The sequence below is a fragment of the Chelonia mydas genome, chromosome 8, assembly GCF_015237465.2.
Source record: "Chelonia mydas isolate rCheMyd1 chromosome 8, rCheMyd1.pri.v2, whole genome shotgun sequence".
Lineage (NCBI taxonomy): Eukaryota > Metazoa > Chordata > Testudines > Cheloniidae > Chelonia > Chelonia mydas.
This window is the reverse complement of record NC_057854.1, coordinates 96,136,530-96,163,122: the sequence shown is the minus strand read 5'-3', so window position 1 is coordinate 96,163,122 and position 26,593 is coordinate 96,136,530. Positions and strand designations below refer to the sequence as shown.

General features: G+C 39.7%; 1 protein-coding gene across 3 annotated transcripts in view; it reads right to left on the bottom strand.

The window, feature by feature from the left end:
- The window catches only part of EPS15 (epidermal growth factor receptor pathway substrate 15), a 104,604-nt gene that overhangs the window by 6,871 nt on the left and 71,140 nt on the right, over window positions 1-26,593 (bottom strand). For 2 of the 3 annotated variants that reach the window (XM_037906081.2, XM_037906083.2), the window contains exons 14-23: window positions 24,164-24,325; window positions 23,271-23,468; window positions 20,484-20,681; window positions 19,688-19,765; window positions 19,245-19,335; window positions 18,381-18,416; window positions 12,154-12,290; window positions 10,811-10,880; window positions 6,690-6,766; window positions 4,922-5,084 (exon numbers count right to left, since the gene is read on the bottom strand). In XM_037906081.2, the coding sequence (XP_037762009.1) occupies window positions 4,922-5,084; window positions 6,690-6,766; window positions 10,811-10,880; window positions 12,154-12,290; window positions 18,381-18,416; window positions 19,245-19,335; window positions 19,688-19,765; window positions 20,484-20,681; window positions 23,271-23,468; window positions 24,164-24,325 (1,210 nt within the window). The remainder of the gene's footprint in view (window positions 1-4,921; window positions 5,085-6,689; window positions 6,767-10,810; window positions 10,881-12,153; window positions 12,291-18,380; window positions 18,417-19,244; window positions 19,336-19,687; window positions 19,766-20,483; window positions 20,682-23,270; window positions 23,469-24,163; window positions 24,326-26,593) is intronic. The other variant, XM_037906082.2, reaches the window with a different exon arrangement.

Genomic DNA, 26,593 nt, shown 5'->3' with positions numbered 1-26,593 from the left:
GATATGGAATAGCCTACAAGTGGATTCAAGATTTAAGCATACTGTCCATGTATTAATTATATACCACCACCCTGGGAAAGAACCCTTAAAAAAAGGTTAAAACAATTTCCCCCCTCCTATAGCCAGCATAGTTTTGGTGTTGTCCCCCCAACCACTCACCAATTATCCATGGAACTCTAGTGAGATTCCTTTTATTGTTTTATGGATAAAATTAACTACTTGTACATCAAGGCAAAAGACATTTTACTGTGCTCTGCAGAGTTCTGATGTTCTTTTGACTTCGCTGCCATCTGCAACTTCTCAGATTTTCACAAACAATATGAAGGATGGTAACAAGCATTCAGATGCTAAGTGCTAACCCTGTCTTCTTGATTCTTGCCTAAACGGCAGCCAACATACCAGAATCAGATCTGTGTCTCACCTATCTTGTTCTTTTCTCATCTTACTCAGTCAGCTCTCAATATTTTTGAGGACACTGACCCAGGTCTTCCAAGAACATCCATCCCATCTTTAAATTTCCTTTTCTGTATACGTAATCAGTTAATAGTGGTAGCAATGTGATTCTACCACCTTTAATCTTTCAGCTGCGATGCATTTTAGTTGGGGAATCCTTCTGTCCTGCAGCTGATTTTTGACACAGGCAAGGGCCAACTTAGTTACTCCATTTAGAATTTACTATTGACCTGTTTACTAGGACCATTTTAGATTGGTTTAAATCTATATGTTTGTTCATATTCAGTTTATTGGGAATCATTTCTGCAAGTCAGTCTCACATACTTCCATAATCCTCAGGGGATTGCATTATAGTAACTATTTGACTTGTTTTATATAAATTCATTGGGGAATATGTAATGGTTTACATTGTCTTATGTTATGTACCTAGGCTACTTCCCAAAAAATATTTTGGTGCCCATATCACTATCTAAAAAATGCAAATTCCTTGAGTTTTCTTAAATTAACACAGGAAAAACAGCCGCAAATAACATCTGTGTAAATTTATTTGTGCCAAAGAGAAATAAATACTTGCAAGAACTTTGAGTACACAAAAGTCTCATTTCAAAGGCAAAAATATTCCTTTTCTAAAGTATCATGAGTCCCAGTATCTCTCTGATAGGTATGATTTATCTGTATCCAGAGAAGAAGTGAATTTCATTAGATGCAAGGAAATCACTCCAGCACTCCCTCCATAGTTCAGTAGAGAATTTTAACAAGGATGTACTGAAAGCCTTCTTTAAGCACTTCTTCCTTCTGAGCCAACCTCAAATGTTGTTGCTTTTTATTAATTTTTTGTAATTAAAGCAGATACAAGCACAAAGAGGCTAAAAAGGCAGTTGCTAAGGCAAGAATGGAGGCTGAAGAGGAATTATACATAAAGCTGAAGGAAGGTGGCAGGAAATTGTTTTTTGCGGTGGCAAAAATGAGGAACAAGGAAACACAAGATATGAAGAAATCTTTGTATGTGAAGGATGGAAACTGCATGGTGACTAACCCTAATGAGGTGGTAAAGATATAGAAAAAAATATTTCCAAAGGCTGTTATATGAGAAGAGAGCGTTGCAAGTGCAAGCACTGCTGACAATTATGGGGAAGCCTCAAAAGATATTGATCTCTACAGAGGAGGCAGAAGGAGGATTGAATTAGACAATAATAAAGCAGCTGATGAAGATGAGATAACTGTTGACAAAATCAAAGCAGTTGGAAATACCGGAGTACAGTGGCTTCATAGACTCAGGCCTTGTCTACACTACAGGAGGAGCTTGATCTAAGTTACGCAACTTCAGTACATGAATAACGTAGCTGAAGTCGATGTACTTAGATCTACTTACTGCGGGGTCCACACTGGGCATGTCGACGGGAGACGCTCTCCAGTCGACACCTCTTGCACTTCTCGTTCAGGTGGAGTACAGGAGTCAATGGGAGAGCGATCTGCAGTCAATTTAGTGGGTCTTCATTAGACCCGCTAAATCGACCACCAATGAATCGATCGCCACACATCGATCCTCTGGTAAGTGTAGACAAGAATTATGTATTTGCTGGGATCAAGCTAGGCTACTAAATGACTCGAGAGTGAGATTGACTATGCCTATTTGGAAGGGTAAGGGTGATGCATATGATCCAAACATCTATTGGAGCCTCACCTTGTTAAGTCGGGCCCTTAACATCCTTTAGACAGTGTTTTGGAGGCAAGGTTGAGATGCAAGGTGGAGGAAAATATATGAGAGGAGCAACATGGCTTTAGGAGGAAAGGAGTATTATAGATACAATATTTGCAATGAGACAAATCTGAAAGAATGGTATAGCTGCTATGTAGAATTTACTGATCTTGAGAGAGCATATGACTTGTTCCCTGGAAGTTGGTGTTAAGAGTACTGAGATGGATGGGAATGGGACTGGAAGAAGCGGAAATGATAGAAGAGCAGTATCAAGAATGAAGGTGGTAACAATATATAGATTTTAGGAGAGTTTTGTGTGACTGGGATTAATCTAGTATGGGATATAGTGACTGGGATTGATCTAGTGTGCTGAGTCCACTTCTCTTCATCCTAGTTATGGAGTTAATTAGTAGGAGAATGGAGCCTCTGGGGAGACAGAGAAAACTAATGGATGCTGATGATCTTCCCTTTTAGCTAACAGCACAGAGGAATTGGTAAATATGGTATTAGAGTGGGCATCTGTTTTTGATTTGAAAGTATCATGATTTGAAAGTAAACGCAAAGAAAACCAAAGTGGTGCATGGAGGGAAGGTGGAAGAGTTGTTGATTGAAGACTCAGAAGAAAAGCTGAATCAGAAGAAAGAATCTGTATACTTGGGAGGTACACTTAGTACCATCAGAGACAGATCTGGAGAACTGAAAAACACAACCCAATATGCATAGGTGGCAGTGAAGAAGGTGGCAGGAGAACTGTGGGACTGACAATTAAGTAACAAATTAAAAGGAAAAGTGTATGCCCTTGTCCCTGACTGCTCTACAGTTTGGAAACAGTGGATCTCCAAAAAATAATACAGGTAGTAGGAAATAATATACTGAGGAGAATGGCAGGCAAGTGGAGGGTAGACACTGTGCACAGAAGAATTTAGTGGGAAGGTGAACTTGGAACTTTCAGTGATAGCCTAGAGAGCACATGTCTGAGGTGGGCTGGACATGTAATAGAATGGGGGAGAGAACAAGCAGAAAGAAAACATGGGATGAAGAGGACAGCAAGTAAGGACATGGAAAACTAAGGATACGATGGAAAGGCTATCAAGAGAAGTCTGAAGAGAAAAACCTGTGCCATGGACTGGAAGACGTGGTGAAGAATCATGGGCACCTCTGACCCCATGTAAATTGGACAAGGAGCCAAGAAGTGAACTGACATGTACAGCAGACACAGGTACATAGCAAAATAGTAAAATATTTAAATTGTCAAAAAAATTACATACAACATGCATATTAAAAATAAAACTAATATCAAATAAAGCAAAAGAACAGCTTTTAACACTGAGCCAGTGAAAAAGTTATTTAACTATTTATATAAATTGTGTGTTTTCCCTGCATACTTATCCAAATATTTGCCATAGGTATAATTTTTAATATTGATAAGTTTATCCATCACCAGGAGATTCCATTATTTATTAAACCATTTATTAATAAGAAGTGTTGCGACTACCTTGGGAACTATAAGTCTGTGTTGAAAAAGGAAGTATTAAGGCCATCTTCATAGCCCAAAAGTGGTACTTCTCAAACAATACTTTTGATCCAGAGGATCTCAAACTGCTTTATAGGCTATAAAGGGATCATTTCAGCCATGGAAATATGGTCACTTCTGTCACTGAGCCAATTTAGTGTTTCTAGGAGAGGAAGTGAGGGCTTTAACTAATTGCTTGCAAGGCAGGGAGAGAGCAGGGTTGAATTTCACCAAAATGATGTTCCAATTAGAGCTAAAAGTTTAAAAGCTTTAATTACTGTTAATAGTGCCAGATTTAGCTTGTTCCTCCCTTTCCAAAAGCAGCAGCAAACCAACTGTTCCATTTTTTTATATTACTATTGTCTATACTATCTTCTGGCAGCCTAATTTTTATGATATGGTTCTCATGAACACCTTAAAACTCTTATAATGTAATACTCCATAATAATGCAGTAGTGTTCACATAAGAGTGAACGCAAGTGGAATAAAGACTGGAGCTTGAAAAGGAACACACACACACTACTACTGCACTTAATCTTAGCAGTATCTTTTCAAAATTTTATTACCAAGGTAGAATTTTTTTTTTTTAATTTAATTGATACCATGTTACAGTGGTTGTAACTTCTGTAACCATGCTCCTTTGGTGGTGGGGTGCGGGGGAGGCAGAAGCATGGTCCAGTATTTAGGGCATAGAACTAGGAGTCAGGAGTCTTGGGTTGTATTACTAACTCTTCCATTGACTATGCTACATGACCTTAGAAAAGACACTTGGATGGAAAGAGATGAAGTTTTTCCAATGGTGAAATGGAGATAATGACAAATACTTTTAAAATTTCTTCAAAAGAGGAGACGTTTTTGAAAACTAAGGACTTTCAACGGTACTTGTACAAAAGTGGGTAATTTGCTTTCAATACAGAACTTCATAAGATTTGTGATATATCAACACCCTCTTAAAGCTCTCTGTAGCCACACTATTTCCTTGTAGAAATCTGAAGTTATGTTTTCCCCCTTCTTCATTTCCTTGCTCTCTCGAAACAAATTGTTGACCTACAACCCATGGGGAATTTAACATCAGAGGAGATGTCAGCAGTACAGGGGCAGGATTCTTTCACATTTTGACAGTTCCTAAGTACTTTTATTCTAGTTCAGTAGGAAATTCAGACCATGTTTTCTTACAACCCTCATACCATTACACAACTAGCAATATAGAAGCAGGTGAACCAAACTTTACTGGAACCTCAAATATTAGCTTTTACCAGGTGGTGGAGGGCAGGGTCTTGTAGGAGTTCCAGTCTTGGGGGGCAAAGCAGGAGGAATATCCTCATTTTTCGCTGGTGGTTCCTCAAATACATTTTTAGTTATGACCACATTGTTTACAGAGCTTGATGTGGAGGAAATAAAGGGATCTTCATTGTTGGCCTATTTAAAAAAAAAGGGGGTGGGGAGAATGCTATATTACAATTTTCTTCAGCATAGTGAAATTCTACTCCCCCCTCCTTTCTTCCATAAAGCAATACTTACCATGATTAGAAAAAACAGTGAAGATTCATGTAAATGAGGGAATGTGGTCATAATTTCTCTGTGGTGCACAATACTAGGTTAGTATTATTAACTACTTATATTATGGTAACACGTAAAAGGCCAAATCAGGCTCCATTTCACAGAGTACTGTACAAACAGAAAAAAGAGACTCCCTGCTCTGAAGAGCTCAGTATATGGAGAATAGTACAGCATGCTCCATATAAAAATGACTTGTTCAATTATTTGGTACAAAGAGAGGGAAGACAACTGGGCCAGAAAACAGTGCAAGGTGCCTACAAGATAAATATACTTCCCCACTGTTACCACAGCAGTCCACAATATAAGGAAGATTAAGAGTTAGTGAGACAAGTGGCAGCTCAAAATGAAAGTACAAGAGAATCTTAAAATTCCATTAAAACCAGCAAAGTGTCCTCAGGTTATTATCTGAAGAAATAATCTCAACATACACTACTGGTGAAGATACCAGGTTAATACTACAAGTCTGCTGTAAGATAAGAAGCCAATGTTTTGTGCATGGGAGTGAAACAGAACTCATGACTCCAGACTACAAAAAGCTACAAAGGTAATCCTGGCACCAGCTTCTCTGTCTAATCAACCACTCCCTCTCATGTACCACTAACTCACTGTTAGAACTCATACACAGCACATTATGAAGGGACATCTCCTCAAAGATTCCACTGTCTGAACAACATGGAGGGTTTTTTTTGCATTGTGATTAACGCATACAGTATGGGCATACAATCAGTACATTCCTTCTCAGACCCAGAGGTAGGACACTAAGGTGGTGCCTACACTAAGACAAGGTGTGTTTTTAAAAACAGGATCTCTAATACATTTTAAAATCCTTGGATGAGATCCTGGCTTAACTGAGATCAATGGCAAAACTTGCACTGACTTCAATGGGCCAGTATTTCATCCTTCATGTAGACTGGGCAAACCAGTAATATATGGTAAAACTACAGCTTGCTCTGTCTACATTAGGATTTTGAAACATGTTAGCAATTACATTTTAATGTACACCGCTTTCCCTCCATCCCCCATGCAGACATACCCAAAATGGATGTCTGTATGAGAACCATTTTTAAAAAAAAATCAGTGAGATTATTATCAATGTGACAGCAGCAAACAACTGAGGCAGCTACACAACCAAACAAGCTGAAGGTAACTAGCCTGTGAGCTAAGACTGGGAGAGATGTGGTTAAAAAAAAAGTTTTCTAACATAGAAAAAAAAATTTTAAAGTTGCAACAATTTGAACTGCTACAATAAAAGGTTTCCAACAGCATTAATCACAGGAATATTGCAGGGCACATTACTGTTAGAACCCCTTTCAGAAAAAAATCAACCTTCGTCAATTTTTATTGGAGAGTAAAAACAGAATACCAGTTGAACAGTTCTATAACTGAAAACACTAGATCTTCTTTGTGTTTCAGTTACTGCAGCATTTTATGCCTTTTCCACATACGTTAATCATTTCAGATTACCTTTGACAGTGTGCTAAAGTCAGCAAAACTGCTTCCAAATGACTCGTTTCCAAATAGAGAGGAAAAGGGATCTGTAGCTAAAATAAGCAGAGAACAAACAGAACAGTACAGAAAAGCCAAATGTTACATTGTGTTTCAATGACAAAAACAACATGAAAGACACGAGCCATGTTTAGTCCCAACTGGATTTCCCAAATTGTATAACCATTTAAAAAGCTCCACAAATAGTATATTTAATATTTCTGTAACTATTTCAAATAAAATATTTTTTAAAAAGGTGAATGCTTTTATTGCTAGAGTTGTTTCAGTAGAAATATTTGTACTTTCATAAAAATAGCAAATGCTATTTACCAATATGGAATAAATACTCATTCCTCTGGACAGACAGTTTTTTCAGGAAATAGCACTGCGATACTCCAGTTTTCTATGCAGAGAAAGCAGAATCCAAGTCTATCAATGGAAATACTCAAAACTATAGCATCAATAACCTAAGCCCTGTACATTTTGCAGCAAAATATTTTGACACAGAAAAGGGATAGTAAGTTTAAAGTTTTTTTAAAAAAGCAAGCTTCTAGTGATTTTTCTGTGTGAATAAAATGCAACACCCTCACTATTATTCATCTTGAATCTCCCTGTCCCTTTGGATTCTCTAATTCAACAGTCTCCTTTTCACAAGTAGGTGCTTTGAAACAGTCTGGGCAAGTGTGGCTGTTCGAAAACTGCATAAGATTTAACATTTCTTTTTAATACCCTCCCTTATGTGCTTCCCAGAAAAGTGCACCTGGCTGCAGTTAAACTGGACAGACCAGTGATGTAAAATCATTCCTGTGTGTATATTTTATTTTTATATATATATAATTTTAATAATCCTCCTCCTCCATATTGTACTTGTGCTGATCCCCACACCTATAGCATACAATACTTTATATTCCTCTGTAAGAACCCCATATGGGAGAGAGTTACAGACAAGCAAAGCAGCATCAGTGTTCACCAATGCTTAGAATAATTTGATGAAGCAAAGCTATTTTAGTCTAGTCTCTCTCATTATAATACAGAGATATTTCCTCACATTGCTTAAAAAAATAGACCAGTGCATCAAAAGATGTGTTCTGCTTGGCAAATGTACTGCTCGGCAAATGTACTGCTCCAAGTACCAAAACTCTTCGATCGAGATATCTGAGCTGTTAACGTGCTAGGATGGAGTAAGGTCTTCACAAAGCCCGTCTGCATTTACATGCAGCTGATGACACTGTTTAAAGGGAAGTTCATACATTTATATCTCTTCTTGTCACTTAGACAAGAAACTGTTACTAACTTTTTATCGTAACTGTTGTTCTCAGAGATGTGTTGCACATGTCCATTCCACTGTTGGTGCGAGTGTGCCCTGTGCACAGCTGATGGAGATTTTCCCCTCTGAGACGGCTCTGCTGCCTTTCACCACTGTGCACAGGCATAATGGGCAGAGCTGCCCGAACCCTCCTCAGTTCCTTCCAACTGAATAGACTCTGATAGAGAGGGGAAGGAGGGAGCGTAGTGGAATGGACATGTGCAACACATCTAGAAGAGCAACAGTTACTGAAAAAATTAGTAACCATTTCTTCTTCGCATGATTGCACATGTTCTTTCCACTATAGATGACTCAGAAAGCAGTTCAAACTGGAGATGGACTCAGTCGACTTGAACAGAGATTGCAGGACAACCCTTCCAAATTTGGCACTCACTCTGGACGGATGAGAGATGGCATAGTGAGAGGGAAAAGTATGGATTGATGACCAATTTGCCACCTTACAAATGTCTAATATGGGCATGTGCCAGAAAGGCTATGGAAGCTGCCTGAAACCCAGTTGAATGGGCCAACACTCTACTTGGCGGTGCAACATAAGCCAATCAGTAGCATAAACAAATACAGCTGGAAATCCAAGCAGAGATCCTTTGGGAGGACTCTGGATGGGCCTGTAGTTTGTCTGCAAACACAATTAAGAGTTGAGTGGAAAACCTAAATGGGAGAGTCCAATAAAGGTACAAAGCCAAAGCTTTTCTAACATCTGGAGTATGAAGCTTGTCTTTACTTTTATTTGAATGAGACTTTGGAAAGAAAGTACACAAATTGTTTGGTTAATATGAAAACTGGAAGCCACTTAAGTCAAGATCATGTGAAGTCGAAGGTAAACCTTATCCTTAAAGGCTGTATAAGGAGTTTCTGATACTAAGGCTAGCAATTCCCCGCTCTCCTGCCCAAGGTAATAGCAACCAAAAAAAGCCATCTTCATAGAAAGGTGTAACACAACAGGTAGCCAGCAGCTTGGGGGGGGAGTGGGGAGGGGGGAGAGAGCCATCACATTTGCTAGAACTAAATTTAAGTTCCACGGGGGGACTAGGCTATGTACCTCTAGATATAATCTGTCCAAATCCTTCAGAAACCCAATAGACATTGGAATGGAAAAAAGCGAGTGGTTATGCACAGGAGAGTGGAAAGATGTGATAACTGCTTGGTGGATTCTGATGGAACTAACAGCTAACCCCTCTTGTTGCGGAAACAAGAGATAGTCCACTGTATGCTGAATAGGAGCCCAAGCCTGGGAAATACATTTCTGTCTGGAACAAATGGAGAATTTTTTTCATTGTGTAAAATAAGTAGTCCTAAATTGAAGGCTTTCTACTATTTAGAATGACTTCTGCACTCCCTTAGAATAACTGTGTTTGACTTTGAACAAGACTTTGGACAGGAGCAGAATTGGAGGGAGGGAATACAGCCGGCCCTTCAACCAGGGTAGCAGGAAGGCATCTGTCAACAAACCCAGGCTGTGGCACACTCCAGAACAAAAAAAGATGATTTTTTGTTTGCTTTTGTTGCAAATAGGTCCATTTGGGGAGTCCCCCACAGCTGGAAAATGGACCTGGTTACATCTGGATGAAGAGACCACTCATGGTGACTTGTGAATGACCAGCTTAGGTGATCTACCAGAGCATTTTGAACCCCTAGAAGGTAAACAGCTTCCAAGTTGATGGAACTGGCAATGCAGAAATTCCAAAGCAGAATCGCCTCTTGGCATAATTTCGTCAACCTGTCCCTCCCTTGTTTGTTTCCATAGAACATGGCTGCTGTGTTGTCTGTGAGCACTGACCCTAGATAAGCATAAAATCCAAATGGATGGCCTGAAGCTCCCTGACATCTAGATCTTTAGATCTTGCACAGAACAAAGACCTTGTGTCTATAAAGAACTTAAGTGAGCTCCCCAGTCTAGAGCCTAACACATCCATGACTAGGGTGTCTCTTGCAGAGAAGCAGTGGGGACCCTCATGCAAACATTCAAGGGTTCTGTCCACCCGTCCAAAGAGGGCGGGACCTGAGTAGGCACTTGAATCACCATCTTCATATGATGACAGCCCAGTGAATACAGTAAGATGAACAACTCTGTCTCTTTGAAGTGCAGCCTGGTATGCTGCACACCTAAGTGCACCCTGCCATGTACTCTTGAAGCTTGAGGCAGTTTTGTACTCTAGTGACAGGACGTGTCTTTGTATCTAGAGCAAAAACACACATTGTTTGGAATCTCAACCCCAGCAGGAAAGCTTTGGCCTTTGTAGAATCCAGGACAGCCCCATTAAATCCTGTTCTCTGAACAGGAGACAGGGTAGATTTCACATATTGATCAGAGGTCACAGTGCATCAAAGGTGGACTGTACAGTGGCCACACTGGACAGTATCTGAGACTGGACTAACCTAAATGTACAAAACAAGTGCTATTTACACTAAAGAGAATAGGACTAGCAAATGCAAAGACAGCAGCTCCAACAGTCATGGGCAGCAGGAAGGAACTGCGAGTCATTGGGCGTGGCTCCATCCTTTATGCTTGGGCACAGTGGTACCCTGAGGGGTACCACTGAGGGAAAAATCTCTGACAACTGTGCAGGAGGGATGCACACACCTACAGTGGAATAGACCTATGTAATTACTTGAAGAAGCAGCTTTAGATACAATGTAGCTAGGAATAATCTATAATTTAATGTTGCTGTAAATTCATAATCAAGTAAGTATTAAAGCCTAGAAAACTAAGAAAGAATAAAATGGATTACAAATTAAAACAATTAAAAGGATGTATATAATCTCACTTCTTTACCTAGATCATTTGGTGCAGGAATAGCTGTTCCACCAGGAGCAAAAGGATCATTGCTCTTCAGTGTTTCTGTCTAAAAATGAGAAAATTCCTTTGAGGAAGACTTTCGATTATTTTTCAAGTTGCAGAAAGCAACATTCCCCAATCCCATCTCTAGCAAAAAATTGAGCTTCACCTCAGGACAAAATATGTTTGTTGATCAATGCTATCACTGTCAATTTTTATTTTGTAAGATGAAATGTTAACATTCATATAGCAGCTTTATGGAGAAAGCATAAGTGGCTAAGCATCACAACATTCTAACAGTAAAATATGTATGTATGTTCTTCATTTTACAGATGAATGAACACAGGCAAAGAGGTTAAATGACAGAGATCATACAGCAAGTTTGTGCCAAAAAATGGCAATAGAATCTAGATCTCCTGATTCCCACTCCTGTCTGTTAAAAGCACCTGACTAATGTTTCCTCGAGAACAGAACTCGAGAGTTTGACTCCAATCTGGAACTCTAGCCACTAGACCATGTTGCTTGTAAAACTCTGATTTATGACTCTGGTGGGCAGGAAGCAGAAACTTAAAATCTTGTATGTCATGTTTTTAAATAATTGAAAGTTTTGGTTCTATGAGGTACCTATAGCTCCATAGAAGGAGGCATGACATTCCCACAAAATTTAGGAGAGCTTCTGCTGCCTGCACAACACAGGAATGGAGTTGTGGACTATGCCAAGGACACAAGTGACCTTTAGTTAAACTAGCAGTTTCAATTAAATGAAATTCGCAATAGAGATGTTGTTTCAGGATTTTTAGCAAAGTTTATTTAATTTTTTAGGGGCATTATTTTCCAAAAAATGTAGAACTAAGGAATGACATCTTAATATTTTACATCATAATTTTACATGCTTCTCCCAGTACCCACTACAGACGCTCCCCGACTTACTCAAGCGTTCCGTTCCTGAATGCCTGGTCTAAGTCAAAAACGTATCTCCAGCCATTACGCAAAAAACAAAACAAAACAAAAACCAACCAAACAAACCAACCCCTCCTATTTCTAGCTTACGGAAGTTTTTCCATAAGCTCAGATTTGTGTATATCGGGTTTGCTTAACCCGGGAAGTGTCTGTATTTTCTAGTAGAAATTTGACTAGGAATAGCATTTAGCAGCGGGCTGTACACGTAGAGTTAAAAAACCACTAAACTATTTTCCAGTGGAAATTAATACTTACCAGCAAAAATCCATGTACTACCCAAAATACCCAATACCTCATGTGTTTGAGTATCCAAATATACAAGGTCATCTAATTTTGAACAAACTATTACTACCCCTCCCCTTTCCTCCCATCGAACTTACTGCGGGATTGTTGCTGTCGCCTGTTGTGCTGAAAGGGTCAGTCGCTGCAGTCAAAAAAGGATCAGTGGAGGACTGGTTGAAAAAAGAGTCAGCTGCAAAAGGATCTGAATCTTTGAAGGGATCACCACCAAAGGGATCTGAAGGAAAAAAATACAATGGACCTGTTTAAGGAACATTTCTTGTAAACACTCCTGCTAGTTCTTTTTAGACTGATGTCTTAAGAACAAATGTAATTTTGTACAGCTTCCTTCATATTACAACAGAGCACCGGCTCCTCTATAGTTAAGGTTGGTCATCACTTTCTGATTAAAGGCAGAGTTTTCTAAGTGCTCTAAAATCCACAGGCTTACTCAGATTGCCTTGAAATTTGCTGTGCCTCATAAGGGTGTGGGGTAGTGTTAATGGCCCAAATTTGGGGACCATTCAGCCAGGGGTTTGGTAAAGAAGCCGCAAAAAATCATTTTACAAAATCTAAAAAGCTACTTTTTGGTCCACACCTGAGCCTCAAACTATGATTCTGATCCTCTGATCCCTCAGGCACTTGGGATTTATCTCAACTAGTGTACAGCACCCAACTACTCCTTTGGGGAGTTATACTGAAGTTAGTCAGGGTAAAATTAGGAAAGTAGCTGGACCGAAAGGGAATTAAATGTTTACATGGAGCAAGACTACGGCTCTGCTGAAACAACAGTGTTTGAAGTCAGCCCATTCTCACACTAGTGGCTCAAGTGATCATATTGTAGCCACTCACCCTGAGCTATACCTGTGTGTAAGTTTAAACCCTACCCTTGGCAGAAATAGGAGAATGGTCTATAGGCATGTTGCTATATCTGCCTCCGTCAAGGGATTTTTACACCTTTGGGAAATACGCCCTGAATAATATAGCTACTTTAGAAGGGGTCTAACTTTTTTCAGGGGGCCTCTTCCTGAACCCCCATATAAGCCAGCATCTGGGGGAGCCTTACCCCTTTGAGGAGGGCTGAGCTCCTCTTCCTACCCCATGTTCTGTGATCTAGGGGGCTCTGCTCTTCACATCAGGTATGAGCCCCTCTCCCTGACCCCCACGTGAGCCAGGATTTTGGGGGCTCTGCCAGTCTGGGTGGGGAGCTGAGAACAGTCATGTTCTATGCATGCTCCAAGCACTCACTACTGAGAACAGCTCTGCTTGGTGCGTAGCCCAGGCTTGCAACCACTGATACTGGGGAGGGAGGAAATGAGAACACCTACTGAGATGACTGGAGTAGTTCGCATATCTTAGAGATATTGTTTCAGGCTGTATTCATCTCTATGGGGCATTGTCATTCAGCTGAGAACATGTCATTAAGATGAAGGGGCCACTTCATATCTGTCTGAGCCTCCTATACAGCTGATGGATAGACTTCCCCATACACTAGACCCAGATTTGAGGTAGGGACTCAGTCTTCACTCTTCTGCCTTTGCCTGCTTCCATCTGATAGAATCACAGAATCATAGAACTGGAATGGACCTCAAGAAGTCATCTAGTCCACTCCCCTGCACGTGTGGCAGGACTAAGTATTATCTAGACCATCCCTGACAGGTGTTTGTCTAACCTGCACTTAATCTCAAATGATGGAGATTCCACAACCTCCCTAGGCAATTTATTCCAGTGCTTAATTGCCCTGACAGGAAGTTTTTCCTAATGTCCAACCTCAACCTCGCCGACTGCAATTTAAGCCCATTACTTCTTGTCCTATCCTCAGAGGTTAAGAAAAACAATTTTTCTTCCTCCTCCTTGTAACAACCTTTTCCATACTTGAAAACTTATGTCCCCTCTCAGTCTTCTCTTTTCCAGACTAAACAAACCCAATTTTTTCAATCTTCCCTCACAGGTCATGTTTTCTAGACCTTTAATCTCCAATTTGTTCACATCCTTCCTGAAATGTGGCACCGAGAACTGGACACAATACTGCAGTTGAGGCCTAATCAGCACAGAGTAGAGCGGAAAAATTACTTCTTTTGTCATGCTTACAACTCCCCTGCTAATACATCCCAGAAGGATGTTCGCTTTTTTTTGCAACAGCATTACACTGTTGACTCATATTTGATTTGTGGTCAATCATGACCTCCAGATCCCTTTCCGGAGTACACCTTCCTAGTCAGTCATTTCCCATTTTGTTTGTGTGTAACTGATTGTTCCTTCCTAAATGGAGTACTTTGCATTTGTCCTTCTGGAATTTCATCCTATGTACTTCAGATCATTTCTCCAGTTTGCCCAGATCATTTTGAATTTTAAATCCTATCCACCAAAGCACCTGCAACCCCTCCCAGCTTGGTATCATCCGCAAACTTTATAAGTGTACTCTCTATGCCATTATCTAAATCATAGATGAAGATATTGAACAGAACCGGACCCAGAACTGATCCCTGTGGGACTCCGCTCGTTATACCCATCCAGCATGACTCTGAACCACTGATGATTACTCTCTGGGAATGGTTTTCCCAACCAGTTTTGCACCCACCTTATAGTAGCTCCATCTAGGTTGCATTTCCCTAGTTTGTTTATGAGAAGGTCATGCAAGACCCTATCAAAAGCTTTACTAAAGTCAAGATATACCACGTCTACCGCAAAGCTATCAGGTTGGTTTGACACGATTTATTTTTGACAAATCCATGCTGACTGTTACTTATCACCTTATTATCTTCTAGACATTTGCAAATTGATTGCTTAATTATTTGCTCCATTATCTTTCCGGGTACAGAAGTTATGCTGACTGGTCTGTAATTCACTGGGTTGTCCTTGTTTCCCTTTTTATAGATTAGCACTATATTTGCCCTTTTCCAGTCTTCTGGAATCTCTCCCATCTCCCATGACTTTTCAAAGATAATCGCTAATGGCTCATATCTCCTCAGTCAGCTCCTTGAATATTCCAGGATGCATTTTATCAGGCCCTGGTGACTTGAAGACATCTAATTTGTCCGAGTAATTTTTAACTTGTTCTTTCCCCATTTTAGCCTCTTCTGATCCTACCTCATTTTCACTGGCATTCGCTACGTTAGATGTCCAGTCACCAACAACCTTCTTGGTGAAAATTGAAACAAAGATGTCATTACACACCTCTGCCATTTCCACATTTTCTGTTATTATTTTTCCCCCCCTCATTGAGTAATGGGCCTACCCTGTCCTTGGTCTTCCTCTTGCTTCTAATGTATTTGTAGAATGTTTTCTTGTTAGCCTTTATGTCTCCAGCTAGTTTGATCTCGTTTTGTGCCTTGGCCTTTCTAATTTTGTCCCTACATACTTTTGTTATTTGTTTATATTCATCCTTTGTAATTTGACCTAGTTTCCACTTTTTGTAGGACTCTTTTTTGATGTTTAGATCATTGAGGATCTCCTGGTTAAACCAGAGTAGTCTCTTTCCATACTTCCTATCTTTCCTATGCAGTGGGATAGTTACACAGCCCCACCACTCCAAAACCCCTCCACGCTTACCAGGTGCACAGAGTGATAAGGAGGAGGATGGAGCTGGGGGGTGTGTGGGTGGGTGTGGGGGGGGGGGGGGGAAGAGGGCAGACACAGAGGAGCAGAGACGTGTGTATGGGCTTGACAGAGGAAATGTTGGACAAGTAAGAGTAGCGGTAAGGGAGTCTGAGCAGCTGGGGAAAATATGGTGTGGTCAGAAAGGGATGCTGGAACACTCCAGGGAAGAGTGGAGTTCAAAGGAGGGAAGCAGTGCTATGCAGAAGGGGGGATGCTGGAGGGATTTCAGATCTGCCCCTCCAAATCCCTGCATCCACCTCCAATGAATGAATGAATGAATGAATGAATGAATGAATGAATCAATAAAAGGTACATCTCTGGTGTCCCATCACCATGGTATCTAACTGCCTCACACTCTTTAATGTACTTATCCTCATAACACTGAGGTAGGGCAGTACTATTATTCCCTTTTTACAGATGGGGAAACTGAGGCATAGCGAGCCAGAGGCAGCAGAGGGAAACACCTGGGCTGGGGTACACAGGTTGCCAAGAATTATTTTTTTAAAACCAAGGGAATTCAAGGTTGCCCAGTTGTGCCTTGTGCCCTTCCAGAGTGTGGAGAGTGTTTAATTTAAGTATCTGTAAACCATGAAATGAAGAGTTAAGGTAACAGAACCAGCCAAAGCAGTGACTCCTGCACTCGGAGTCAAGGGGTAAAATGGGACCCAACTGGAGATGTTTCTCCCCAAAGTACCCTCTAAACCCAGAACTCTGAAGTGGCACATCTCCACCTCCCCCTGTACACACTATGGGGAAACTTGGACCCAGGTGGTGCCTTTCCCGTCCCTCCCCCCACCATATGGTCTTGAGGAAAAACTGCAGGGACAAACCACAATCCAGCTGCTAAGCGTAGCTGCAGAGGCAGCCAAAGCAGGGACCTTCAGACATTCAGAAAACTTGCTACAGTTTTTACTGGACTTTCTTTGCCATGTGCTGTTTGCTCCAACCCTCTCCCCTTCACAGTCTCTCCCGCTTAGATTCACTCCATACATGCCCCTCTTATCCTCTGCCCTCCCTCAGTTCCCTTCAGCATCCTCTCTCCCTATAATTTTCTTTCCATTTATCTTATCCCTTCCTACTTATACCAACTTGAAAACATTAAATGGTGACACTAACATGACGCTTGCTGCCATCATCTTGGTCACTCTGCTTGTGTGTTCTACCCCACTCCCCGATCATTTCTCTGTCTTATCTGTTTACATCGTATGCTCTTTAGGGAAGGGATTGTCTGCTGTTCTGTGTTTGTGCAGTGCCAAGCACAATAGGGCCCAATTCTTGGTTGGCCCTTAGCCACTACCGTAACAAACATACAAACTGTAACAAAAACAAAAATTTAAAACTTGGAAAACCAGAAATTACAAGTACATGCAAATTTAACTCAGCCCTCTTTGAGCTATGCCCCAACACCCCAACACCACACATACAGTACTAACAATTTACCCTTACAGATGCTACAATGTATGTTGCTGAAAACTTCACAGGGTGGCAGAAAATGAGGGGTAATGCTTTACTGAATAAAGACTCTGTGTAAATGTTCAGTAGGATAAGCGACCAAGGGCAGCTCATTCCAATAGCCTGCACTGCTTTTAAATGCATTTCTCAGCTAAATTGAAACATCGCTTTATTGAACTTATAATTTGTCAACATTAGAAAAGTTTCCTCAACAGATAGTATTGTTGGAACATTTAAAGTTGAACAATTGCTCCCAAATTCCTTTGATTCTGCACTCCATAATAACTTCCTCTAGAAATCTTACCTGCTAATGAGAATCCTTATATTCTTGACTGTAATTACTCAAAATTCCAGCATGTAAAAGCAAACCTAGGATTTTCTCCCATTAAGAGAGGAAGGGAAAGTTGTTTGATGTGGTAACTCTTGGCAAACAGTCATATGGACAGGCAATTCTTACAAAAAACGTGAGATCTAGAATCACACTATTCCAGTTCATCAGAGTTTGGACAGGATCACACAGCATGCAGAAAGGCACTTTAAAAAAACTCTACAAGTTGAAACAAATGCATTAGCCAGCCTATTGTACTGAAATAGTATCATATAAAGTTATATAAAAATGTTGACATTTAAAAATTCAGAATTTATGTGTCTCATCATAACGATCAAACTGGCTCTGTTTTCCACTTCTGCTAAAAATGCTATCATCTAGAGAGTTTAGTCCACTGAGAATAATCACCTTTAAGTTAGATCAGGGTCTGGCAATGCAATGACACTGTCTGCACAATCATTCTAATTTGATGTGCTAGAGAAAGGTGCTGGATTGATAGCCCTCAAGATTAAAGTCCCAATTAGCTACAGGACAGGTACTAAACGGTCACTGACAGCACAGTGTCACTGACACCACTATCAGTGTGCCTCAAACCCAACTCTGGCTATTTCTCATGGTGAAAGAGTAGTTTGGTGTACATTACTATTCAGTCCTTGGCCTTTCTGCAGACTCACAGCCAAGGGCCAATTACTGCCGGTAGTAATGGGGCTAATTTGATGTGGACAACTGAGTTAAAACTACTGAGCCCAAACATATTTAACACAAAGCTCTGAACATCCAGCAAATGGTAGCTGTTTCAGGTCATTACTGCCTTGCTCAGATTCACAAGTGATTTAGATGTGAAAGTTTTTACATAATCTATTACCAATCCTTTGAGGCAGCTAGTCCTTCACACTAGATATTTACAAAGTATTAAATTTAAATTTAAGAGCTGTAGTATCTACTTACCAACTTTCCCAAAAGGGTCATCCTTGAAAGGATCACCTGTTTAAAAAAAATGAAAAAAGGAAAAAGCACTGAAATCTTTTAGCAAAAACATGCTTTCAACTGAGGATCACTTCGTTGCAGATTCCTAGCAAGCTACAAAGGATTTTGCAAACCTTACTAGTCGGAGTATTTCCATCAACTTCAGTGGGACTACAATAGCTGGCATTAAAGTCAACATTTGCCAACAAATAACTGTTACCACTATTTCCTAGTGGTAGGAATATAGTCAAAGTGGTGATCTCCAAGATGACTCTGTGGTAACTGATAGTAAATGCTTAGATACCACAATATTTGCCTACATATTGGCTTAGAATACAAAATCATAGCAGTAACATCTATTGGAAAATCCTGAGTTTTTATAATAGGACCAGTGCAGTCCGACTAATGTGAAAGTTACTACTCCCTTGAGTTAGATTTACAGGACTAGGCCCAAACTTTCCATAAAATAGAGCAGACTGAATCTGCCCTCCTCTTTAATACAGAAAGACAGCCTCTGCAGAACAGGTATCAGCATAAACTTCTATCTGGGAGGAGGCAGAAGTTGTGTGGATGAAGGAGCAGTTGCCATGGCTACTACAAAAGCAACCCTCTCCTCTCAGATTCAGTTTTTGAGACACTAATGGCTACCCTCTTCTGGTGCTTGGACTAAAACCTTCACAATGCACCGGTAGATTTCGGAGACCCCATCACAACTGCACTCAATGGAAAACCATTCTTCTACTACAAAACTCAATTCCAGTCCAAATACACACTAGTTTTTAAGACACATTAAAATACAACTAACCCTCTTCCAGGAAATTCATGCTAACAGAAAAATCTACTTACTGCCAACAAAGGGGTCAGACTGGAAGAAGTCTAAATTGGCTTCTGTAACTTGATCAGGCAGAGGATGAGATTCTGTAGCAAATGGATCTTCCTAGGGGGAAAAGTATGAAATGTTTTAGGCAGAAAATTAGATAAAACGTTTGCCTTTTGAAGTTTAGAGAAATAAGGATACTAAAAGTTAAAAGACCAACTACAATTCTACTTAATTCACTGATGGACAGCTGAAAAGTCAGTCAACAGAAATCTTCAGTATACCAGATGAAATGAAAAAAAGTTTTCCATACATTCATACCCAAAATTAAAAGCAACTACAGAAATCAAAGTTATGACAATAAGTGTTTTATGGTCATGGGGCGACTCAGTGATTGGAAGTGAACATAATCCATCTCAAACGATGTAAAGATTTCTTACTATATTCAGTTTTTAAATCTGTACAAACCCACTTTTTTGTTAACAGTTGCAGTCAGGGTCTCTTTCTCTTCTCCAATAGCAGCATTTGTTGTTTCAGGGCTATTCCTTACCTATTACAACAAACAAGAACACTGACGTTCACATATGATAAGATTCTACCCTCTAGAATATGAAAGGGTTTCTGTTTCAGAGATGGAATATGCTTCAACAAAAGACTATGCCCACTATATAATTGTAAAACACACCTATTAAAAAGGAACAGATCTACTGAATATTGATTTTCCATATGCCAAATTGACACAAAAACATACCGTAGCCTATTCAAATACCTAAAAAGAGAACACATACCTTATGCACCAAGAGCATCTTTATATTTTGTAACAGTATTAAATGCTTAGAGAACTCTGAAGATGCAGTGAAAACCAAGTACCCAAGAAAAAAGGAAGTTCAGCAAGCGGAGCAGCTTTAGATTTCAGGACTATTTCTCACTCTGTCCATACTACCTAAGTTTAGAAGATTGTTCTTCTTTTGCACACAGGGAATATCAATTCAGATCACTAAATTTATGAGAGACTTGTTTTGGTGACAACTGTGTATTGCACAAAATCAAATTTACTATGTAGTCACTTGTCATCCAAATGAAAAATTGCCTGCTCTCATGATACTAATCTTCCAACAAAATGAAATATGATCTTTGATAAAATGACATTGATTTGTTGTGCCTCTTTTTTTAAAAAAGAAGTTCAGCTTTAATACATCCTTAACTCACTCAGATTTCACTATTATACTGTATAATAACTAAGAAGGCAATCAAAACACTTTACTCACTGGAGACTCGTGGTTTATTTGTTCAGCTTCTGCTGAACTCTCCCTTTCAGCATTCTCATTAAGGTTAGCAGCTTCACTGCTGCTGTTGCTAAGGCTAGAGTGATCTGCAGTTCCATTAACGAGTAGGTTGTGTGGATGAGTGTGCCAGTTAAATTGGTTATTTTCCAATTCTTTCAGCTCAAACAGTTTTGTTTCCATCTGCAAAGAGAAAGCATAAATACATATATTAGTATAGCAGCAGGAGAACATAGTACATACTTTTTCTGCTTACACACGAGAGGGAGAATGCAGTATGTACCTGAAATTACTGATTTCTGAAAGTGAGGAATAACAGAGCCACATTCTTGGGTTTCAGCCTCAGGTGTGAGGTTCAGAACATTATTAGCACAAAAAAAATTTAGAAGAGGAGAAGCAATGTGGCCTAAGAACAGAACTAGATGCTGAGAACTCAGATTAATCCCACTTCTGATGAGAACTTAGTCTGTAGAGTTGGATAAGTCACAATCTCTCTCACACTGTTTCCCCACTTGGGAAATGCCACTCTACCTCATAGGGGTATTGCGAGGAGCAATTAACATTCATAAAGTACTTTGAAGATATACAGCAGTGTCACAGATCCCATTGTCCATCAGCACAGCTAAGCTGCATTAGGCCCCAACTAGTAGTTTTTGTTTTTAACAAAGTTAAGACAAAATTGCAAAGCCAACAACGAGAAAAAGATCTATCAGAATTCCTGCTTTAAGGGAACAAAAATTACACGTTAGTCATCTTCTCCAAAGGTGAGTTAATAGACATTTCTGAAGACCAAAAAGCTCATGGGATGTCACCATAAGGAGATCTATATTCACATCTACCTACTATCTATCTGTACCATTTGTTACACTTGTATGCATTATTTTAGCATCACAGCACCTCACAATCTAAAGCATTTATCCGCATAACCACCCTCTAAGGTAGGGAAGTATTATTCTATTTTACAGATGGGAACTGAGGCAGACAGGCTAAGTCATTTGTCCAAGGTCACAAAGGAATCCTGCGGAGGAGTAGGAAATTGAACCAGCATCTTCTGAGTCCCAGGCTAATACCCTAACCATTGGACAATCCTGTCACAGCCACCAATGTACTTTCTGTACATTATTTGTAAGTGTGGGAAAAGCAGGAAATCAGGAAGATCAAGAGAAAATATGAATTCAAGAATCTGTTAAAAAAACAAAGAAGATTGCTACTTATGGCGAGAAAAATACAACTAACCACTCAAGAATAAATTTGAGGGACAGATACTGTCTTATGCACCTCTTTGCTAATGGAAGAAAAGGAATGAGCAGCTGGAGACAAAGACATTCTCTCAACCTGGGTTCACGTACCCTGTGATGCAACAATGCCAAATACATTTGTTTGCTAATCAGCTTCTAAACTGCATGCCTATGGCTGAAATCAAGGAGTGTGGATATACTGTACATTATCTCTAAAGGAAATATAATTTTTTAATTAATTCATATGAAGTGAGGCTTAACACCAAAAATAAAAATGTAAGCATACAGTAACAACATACCGATGATGGCTGTAAAACTCCCAACATTAAATCGCCAGGTTAAAAAACTAAATTAAGATTTTTAGGTTCAAAGCTAACGAAACAGACTTACCTGTGGAATTCAAAATAAAAAAAGATCTGGTCTGTATATTAGCAGAAGTGACTGTGCCTTAACCAAGCAGGGAGAAGGACCCTGATCACAGTGCTCTCTAGCATGAAAAACAAAGCCGCATTAACAGTGGCCTCTAGAGGTGCACTTCACCTTTCCAATCAAATGAGAAGTATCCTGCTAAAAATTGGTAAGGCATTCAGAGAGAAAGAAAAACAGCAAAAAACAAAGATGCATATTAGCTACACTGCTGTCCAGGAGTAACCCAGGGGAACAGAGTCAACCACTAGCAAAAATAAAGTTGAGTGTGGGCGTGGGGGGAAGCAGAGAAAGAAAAGAGGTTTCAGACCTACAGTATAACCAGAGGGGCACTAATTCAACTCAGTGGTTGCAAACGGGAGCTACAATGCTCTTTTAAACAGGATACTGAATAAATATGGTCTATATGGAGCACGTGTGTGCATGGTGGCTAGTGCACCAGTTTTTTCATCTCTGGATAACTAGTCTCAAACACAAATGAAAATACATTCAATGGTTCTCAGTGTAATCCCATTTATGCAATCATAGAAGTATATGACTAGAAGGGACCTCAAATTCAGTGCCCTGAACTCAAGACAGGACTAAGTATTATCTAGACCATCCCTGACAGGTTTTTAACCTGCTCTTAATCTCCAATGACAATGCTCCAAATCACAATACCAACACAAACCTTTGAAGTTTCTACTCAAGATGTGTCAATGACCAGAAGAGCAAAGGCTGTCCTGGGTCAGGGCTGGAGTACAAAGCATACATAGCAGCACCGACTTGAGCTCAGTATAGTACAGGCAGCTGCTAGTTCCTCACTTTGAAGAAATTTTCTTATAAAATTATTAATTTAAGTAAAATGTACATTGTAATATAAATGAGGCCCCTGTATCATCCAAAACAGAAGCTTATTGACCTTGGAGACTTTAATAATAGAAATACCATAACTCATATAGCATCACCTGATAATGAATATCAGACGCCAGTAATATTAACCAGTTAGCAGGAAACAAAATTTGTATAAGGAACCAAAAGAAAAATGAGCAAAGTAAAGAAAACCCCCCCAAAAGGGGGGTCTTCTTATGATATAAAGATTTGTTGATACATTTCCACAATGCCTTACTGAATTGATTTCCTGTTGTGTATCCTGCAGATGCTGCTGAAGAGGTCCCAGCTGTGCTTTCCCTGACTCTACGCATTGCTCTAGCTCAGCAGTTTCTTGCTGCAGGCGACTCAGCTCCTCTTGAGCTTTGGTCAGTTCCTCCTCATATGCTGAGATCTTGGATTCCTGGCTCGTTACTTCAGCCTTCAGTGAGGCAATCTGCAGAATGAAGAAAAACTTCATTAATTAAAACCAATGAAACCAATGAAAATATCATCTGTTTATCAAAAGCTACTGTCAAATACCAAAAAATAATCAGGAAAAATCCCAGCTGCAATTATTGCATGTTTCCCACTGGAGATTTAAGGCCATATCTACGCTAAGATTAAAGCAGTGGTAGCCACAAGTGGGTTTAAATATCATCATGGCTAACAGGATTTTAGCATGGTTTCCTTGACAAACATGGACAGATTTTTATATTGATAACACTGTTAGGATGCTATATGTAGAGGGGATAGTTTATATTCTTGCTATAGATTATCTAGAGTTGATAGCCTATAGTACAGTTTACAGAAAAAGCATCTGTCTACATTGCTCAGTGAAACAGTGTCAGAATGCTGCTAGCTACAACTACAACACCACAAGGACATTCAGCATGTTTTCAACCCTAGCATGGGCAGGACCTATATGTAACAGGGAATCACTGAACTGAATGATGTTTTCCCCACTTATTGTTCCTCACACAGACCTAAGTATCTCACTGTTTTCTCCTACTCAAACTATGCTCCTCTCCCAACCACAGTCCCTCATTAAAAGGGCTATTTTGTTCCAGTGGCAGGCTGGAGCAGATTCCCATCAATAACTGTCTCAACTGAAAAGAGGGACTACTATGGATATAAACTACCAGAACTTACCAAATGGATCTCTTCAGCACATTTCTGCCTGATATCATTAAGTTGCTCCTCTAACTTGGCTTTTTGCTCATCGAGGCTATTAAGGATTTCCTGTGCTTCCTGTTTCTGAGCTTGCAGCTTCTGCAGATTACTGCTCTCCCTCTTCACTTCACATTGAAGATCCTGCAGAGAAACATTTTTGTTAGTTTCTTTTCCTGGGCCACTGAAAAGTAGTAACTGCATTCCTCTCACTGCAGAGCAATAGCTAGAGCCACAAAGGGAGAGCTACAAAATGCTATTATCTTTTGAGGGCTAACTTTTTAAAAACATGAAAAAGTCAAGGCAGAGATTGCAAAATTATAGCCACAACTGAAATATAGTAAAACATTTATTTTAAAAAATTATGAAATGATTCTAGAATTATTATTTTCTATCTTCAAGGCACTTTCACAAAATAAATGAATCCTCAACATTTTAGTAAGGTAACGTCCATCTGCGGCAACACAGATTAACTGGTTTATCCAAAAAACAGTTGGGATCAGAATTTAAAACCTAGAACCCTCCTCTGCTCAGACCACTAGATTACATCCCTCTGATGTTTAATTATATTCTAATATACTAATTTATTTAGTTTCTTGGTAATAATGGAAATCATACCAGATCAACACCAAGTAATAATTTCAGTTTACAGAAAGAGTTAGCATATTTAATATTAGGTTTCAGAGTAGCAGCCGTGTTAGTCTGTATTCGCAAAAAGAAAAGGAGTACTTGTGGCACCTTAGAGACTAACCAATTTATTTGAGCATAAGCTTTCGTGAGCTACAGTGAGCCCTGACTCTCTCCCGCACCCCAACCCTCTGTCCCAGCCCTGAGCCCCTCCCACAACCCAAACTCCTCATCCCCAGCTCCGTTGGGTCACAGGCATCAACAATTTTGTTCAACTGGGTCATCAGAAAAGAAGTTTGAAAACCAGTGGCCTACACAACAGACTCCTAAGGGGGATGAGATAAACAGTACAAGAGAAAGGGAAGGGCTGGGGCTGTCTGAAATCAACCTGTTTAAAGTAATATTACGAAGGCTAGAAAATCAGGGGTAAACAAAGGGAGAAAGGAACTGCGGACATTTAGGGTGTAATGGGGAGAGGCTTGAAAAAAATGTCATTTTTAGTGATGGTGGGAAGTTACTCAGAATTGCTGTAAACTGACTTACAAATTTTGTCTTGTCAAAATTAGCTTATGATTAATATAACTAAAATACAAAATCCTGTTGGCTATGCAAGGAAAAGTGTTTTTATCTCAGAGATCAATCCCACGTCCAAGCTTTTAGAAATGAAGTTTACCTCTGAGTTACTATGTGTGAGAAGACCCATGCACCTACACAGAGCCCAGCCTGCTGTATATGAAATTCTGAGAACTGCCTTCTACATAGATCTTACCCTTTTCTACTATTGCATTTACAGTTAACAATTACTTTCATTCTATAAACACTAGACTACTAAATATGCTGTATTTTTAAGGGTATTGCTCTGCCGTACAGTATCTAGTATCCAATATGCTTTTGGAGCATTTTCTCTTTTACAAGCAGCTCATACAGTACTTTCTAAAGTAAAAAAAGTCAGTCACTTCCCCAAGAAATTTACAAATTTTATTTCTGCCTTCAATCTATTCCTCACCTTTTTGTATGTTACATTTATGGATTTTTCTAATTTCTTGTTTTATTATTTATCTAATAGGTATGTCTGTGGTGCCCATAACTGTAATTTCTGTGCACCTCACAAAAAGAAGAAAGTTACCCTCACTGCCCATGAGTGGCAGAAGAGTGCCATCTCAATGTAACAGGTGAGGAAATCAGGGCAGAAAGGGTGAGTGACTTACCCAGCATTACAAGAATGGCAGAACCAAAACTAGAACCCAGATCTCAAGATTCCCATTTCAGTGGCTGAAGAAGACTATCCACAATTTAAGTCCCTCGATAAAAATATTAGTTCTGATCAGTAATTATTTATACTGCAGTAACACAGAGACCTCAATCAAGGATCAGGACCTTATTGTGCTATGTGCAGTACAAACATGCAGTTTAAAAAAAAAAAAAGGCAGCCTTACCCCAGAATTCATTATTTAAGTTTACATATTAAAATGAGCACTTTTTGTGTAACAGTAATCTCAGTTCACTGCCCAGTTAACTCTCATCAGATGCCAGTGTACTGTAGGCACGTGAGGAGAGGAGAGCAGAACAGAGCCTACAAGTAGGAGTTGAAGGAAGATCTGGTGATCACTCTAAATTTTGATGGGAAAGCTTTTTTTGCTTGCAAAGAGCTGGAATGGAAAAAAATGGAAAGGTGCTTCAACAAGCAGACGACCTAGGCTTGCATTTTTGAAAGAGCAAAGGTAAAGGTTGGTGGCTCAATAAAATGATAGATCTGATAAGAGGGGCTAAATGGTGAAATACCAT